This window comes from Corvus hawaiiensis, chromosome 24 (genome assembly GCF_020740725.1).
Source record: "Corvus hawaiiensis isolate bCorHaw1 chromosome 24, bCorHaw1.pri.cur, whole genome shotgun sequence".
NCBI lineage: Eukaryota > Metazoa > Chordata > Aves > Passeriformes > Corvidae > Corvus > Corvus hawaiiensis.
Genome location: NC_063236.1, coordinates 1,469,171 through 1,473,334, shown reverse-complemented (window position 1 = coordinate 1,473,334; position 4,164 = coordinate 1,469,171). Strand labels below are relative to the sequence as shown.

Here is a 4,164-nt window from a genome sequence, read left to right as displayed (position 1 = left end):
GCCCCCGCCCCGCCCCGCCCGCCCCGCCGGGGCCGCCGCCGCGCTGGGTCCTAGGGGGGAGCCGCGGACCGGGGGGCGCCGCCGCTCCCGCACTACTTTGGGCGGCGGGGGCTGCGGGCGGAGGGAGACGGTGCGCGGCGGGCGGGCGCTGCGGCCGCGGGGGGGGGGGGGGTGCGGGGGGTGTGACGGCGCGCGCGCGGCCGCAGCGCACGCTGCCGGGCGGGGCGGGGGGGGAAGATCCCTCCGCCGCGCTTAACCCCGGCGGCGCCGGGGCGGGAGCGCACGTGGGCACCGAGGGGGCGGGGCCGGCGGCGCGAGGCCACGCCCCCTCCCGGGACCGGCACCGGGGCGGCCCCGAGGGTGGACAGAGGGAGGCATTCGGCGCGGCCACGGGGTTAGAGGAAGGGAGGGTGGGCTCCGGGATGGGGTCGCCCGAGCAGCCGCCGGGACCGCCCACCGTGTCCCGGGCTGGTGTCTCTCTGTTGGCAACCACTGTGTCCGGTCCCAAGGTCCCCCGTAGCAGCCACCGGGGAGCGGTCCCGATGTATCCGGAACAGCTGCTGTGTCCGGTCCCGGTGCCCCCGGTCCCGGTGTCCGTGGAGCAGCCGCTGCATCCGGTTCTCGAAGCCCCGGTAGCAGCCGCCATGCCCGGTCCTGGGGTCCCCCCCGGTAGCAGCCGTCGAGTCCGATCCCGGTCCCCGCGCACGGCCACCGCGTGCTGCTGCTGAGCCACGGTGCTGCACCACGCGTGCCCGGTTCCGGTATCCCCGGAGCAGCCGGTCGTGCTCCCCACCGCACGGGCACTGCGAGCCCCACACACACCCCTCGACCCCAGACCCTAAGGAGTACACGGGGCCGGTACCCCTCCCGCTGCGGGCCCACATCGGCCCCTGAACCCCGGGACCCCCGATCAGGACCCCACAGCCCCGGGGAAGGGACGGACCCCGGGCCCCCGGGAGCTCAAACCCCCAGACCCAGAGATGTGGGAGGGCTGTTGAGGGGGTGCAGCCCCCCCTTAGCTCCCAGGCTGCACTACCCTGGCCCCAGCACCCCACTTCCTGCCCCCCAGCAGCTCCTGCTCCTCTTTACCACCATAATTGGGTAATTAGCAATAATTAGCCCGACTGGGTGGAGATAAGCCACAAGGGGAACCGCAGCCAGAGCCCCCCCACAGGCTCGCAAACATTTTTCAGGGAGAGAAATGGAGGGGGGACAGGGCTGAAGAACCCCCCAAGGGTCCCAGTGAGGCCCCTGGGGTGCTCAGCCACATGAGGAGGGGGCTCGGCCCAACAGCACCTCCAGGGTTGGAGAGACCCCCGTGCTGTGGGGTGTTGGGGTAGCCTCACACGCTGCCTCCTCCCTTCCCCCCCCCCAGCAAGGAACAGCCCCCCCAGTCCAGGGGTTTACAGACAAAACAACGTTTAATTGTTTCAGCCCCGACTCCCACGGGTCCAGCCCGGCCGGACTGCGGCCCCACGCCGGGAACAACACCCGCATTCAGCCCTGGCTCCCAGAGCAGGAACGGCCCCGACCTGTCCTTGTGCATGTAGGGGACAGCGGTGATGAGGTGGGGGGGCTCCCAACTGGGGCAGAACCCCCAACCCTGCTCCCAGTCCCCCGTGAGCCCCATGGCCGGTGCAAAGTGAGGGGTTCCGAACCACAGCAGGACCACGTGGCTTCCCCAGAGCCGCTGCTGTGGTCTGGGCGAAAGTCCTGGGGGGATCTGGGCCATCCAGGGGGTCTTGCCCCATCCCAAGGATCACATCAGGTGGCAGCTGGTGGATCTGCCGTAGGAATTGTCCACCCGGTCGATCTCCTCAATGAGCTTCATGAAGATCCCCATGGTCACCTGAGGACGAGGGGACATCAGTGCCAGCCCACGGGGAACCCCGCTCCCAACCCCGGCTGGGCTCCGTCCCCCAGACCTGGCTCTCCTTGGCTGAGGACTCGAGGAAAATGGCCCCCCACGACTCCGCCAGCTTCTTCCCTTCATCTGTCCTCACTTCCCGGCTGAAGACACAGCAGAACAGCAGGGGACAGGCAGGGTGTGCCACTGGGACACACACACACGTGGGACCCCCAGAACCCCCCTTACCTCTGCAGGGCCAGGTCTGCCTTGTTCCCCACCAGCACCACGGGCATGCTGCAGGCACAGGGAGGATCAGGGCCCAGACCACCCTGGGCCCCCCTTCCCGAGAGGGACTGCACCTACCGTGTCTTCCCCCGGCTCTCGTGCAGTTTCTTGTGGAGGGTCTTGACCACCTGGAAGCTGTGGGGACAAGGGGACATCCAGGCACTGCTTCCCCCTGTCCCAGTTGACCCATCCCCAAGTCTCAGGGGTTCCTCACCTCCGCAGGGATGTCACCGAGTAGACCAGCACGTAGCCATGGATGCCGATGATGAAGGAGTGAGGCAGGACGGTGTACTCATCCTGGGGGTGGGGAGACAAAACCGGTGGCAGGGGTGGCTGAGAGGCCAGCAGCCCCTCAACACCCCCAGACCCCCCAAACTGCCCCAGCATTACCTGCCCGGCCGTGTCCACCAGCTGCAGCTGGAACTCATCCTTGCCCACCACCACCATCTTGTTGTAGGCTGCAAGGGTGGCACCAGGTTAGGGAGGGACCACCTGGGACCCCCAAACCCTCCCCCCCAAGGCTCAGACTCACGGCCACCTCATTCCAGGGGTACCTCAGCCCCCAACACAAGGTTTTGGGCTACAACCCACGCCCCGCAGAAGTGGGGGACACGTCTGTCCTCATCACCTGGAACCCCACAGGGGCACCAGGGAAAAGACCCCGGGCAGGCAGCCCCCCACCCACCCCCCCACCCCCCCCCGCGGGGGACTTACTGCTCTCCACCGTGGGCTCGTAGCACTCCACGAACTTTCCCTCCACGAATTGGTGGGCCAGGGACGTTTTACCTGGGTGGGGGGGAAACAACACGGCTGGGTGGCACCGGCATCACCCCGGGGCAGGGGACGGAGCCGGACGGAGAGAGGCGAACCCCCTCTCGGGGCGGGGGAATTGGGGGGGGGGGGGCTCCAGGAGGTCCCGGGGAGGTTGCCCAAGCTGAACACGACCCCAAACCCCCATCTGGTGGGATGAGGACCCAGCGTGCTGAGCCCGGAGAGGACCGGCACAGCCCCTACCGGTGCACCCGGTAATCTCCAGTGGGGCAACCCCGCTCCCACGCACCCCCGGAGGGCAGGACGCCCCCAGGCCGAGTCCCTCCGCACTGACCCACGGCGCGGTAGCCGAGGATGAGAACTTTGCGGTGCCGGAGCGGCGGCATGGCCCGCGGGGCGGCGCGGGCGGGCGCGGCACACAGCGCTATAAACCGCACGCCGCGCCGGGGGGGCGGGGCCGCCGCCGCTACACCCGCGGCCGCACGTGACCACAACACCTCCCGCCCGCCCGCTCCCATTGGCTGAGACGCGACAGAGGGGGCGTGGCTCAACGGCCGCGCAGGCGCATTGGCTGCCAGAGCTCTCCATTCATGAAAACGGAGGGAAGGGCCGTGGCCACGTGGTGGTCGCGCAGCTGGGCGGGAAATGGGGGGGGGGGAGGGGTGTCCTTGTCCTGCCCACCCCCACAAACCCCCTCCGACCTGTCCCGGCCCGGGGACACCCGGGAACGCTCACACCCACCTCCTGCTCCCCGAGATCCCCATCGCGGCCTCCCCCAGCACTAGGACCCCCAGCCCTCCAGGGGTATTTCAGCCCCTCAGAACGCCTGACCCCTGCCCCAGGGATCCCCAGCCCCTCGGGATGCCCGATTCAAGCCTCAGGGATCCCCAGCCGTGGGATACCCCAATTTCCTGCAGTGCCCAACCCCAGCCCCAGGGACCCACAGCCCCCTGGGGATACCCGAGCCCCTGAGGGCTGCATTGCTATTCCCCTCACCAGAAGCTGAATCACGAGGTTGTCTCCATCTGGCCAAAATTTGGAGGGAAACTTGAGTGTTTTGCCCATCTGGGGGCCAGGTAGTCCAGGGGGAACTGAGGTCCCTACTCCCACACTCAGGACCCCCAGAGCCCCAGGATGTCAAGCCCTCAGGGATACCCCAGCCCCCTGCAATGCCCTACCCAGCTCCAGGATACCCCAGCTACTTGGGGTGCTTGACCCCCACCACAGTGACCCCCAGACCCTGGGGATACTCCAGCCCC

At 68.9% G+C, this 4,164-nt stretch overlaps 1 protein-coding gene across 2 annotated transcripts; it reads right to left on the bottom strand.

The window, feature by feature from the left end:
- Positions 1–1,402: 1,402 nt before the first annotated feature.
- On the bottom strand, positions 1,403–3,345 carry RHEBL1 (RHEB like 1). 2 transcript variants are annotated; one of them, XM_048327601.1, is made up of 8 exons: positions 3,195–3,345; positions 2,849–2,920; positions 2,525–2,592; positions 2,349–2,431; positions 2,213–2,269; positions 2,096–2,143; positions 1,926–2,010; positions 1,403–1,849 (listed from the first exon to the last, which is right to left on the bottom strand). In XM_048327601.1, the coding sequence occupies exons 1-8, from the start codon at positions 3,289–3,291 to the stop codon at positions 1,760–1,762; spliced, it is 600 nt and encodes a 199-aa protein (XP_048183558.1). In that variant the 5' UTR covers positions 3,292–3,345; the 3' UTR covers positions 1,403–1,759. The 2 variants fall into 2 exon arrangements, with proteins under 2 accessions (XP_048183558.1, XP_048183560.1); XM_048327603.1 differs by having other exon boundaries at positions 3,240–3,345.
- Positions 3,346–4,164: the final 819 nt, after the last annotated feature.

What these genes read in the sequence shown, in the direction of transcription:
- RHEBL1 (XM_048327601.1), bottom strand. Translation starts at nt 3,291, where the DNA reads ATGCCGCCGCTCCGGCACCGCAAAGTTCTCATCCTCGGCTACCGCGCC. An exon ending in CGAGCCCACGGTGGAGAGCA is followed by an intron (nt 2,593 to 2,848) that starts GTAAGTCCCCCG and finishes CCACCCTTGCAG; the next exon opens with CCTACAACAAGATGGTGGTG. An exon ending in GAGAGCCGGGGGAAGACACG is followed by an intron (nt 2,144 to 2,212) that starts GTAGGTGCAGTC and finishes CTGTGCCTGCAG; the next exon opens with CATGCCCGTGGTGCTGGTGG.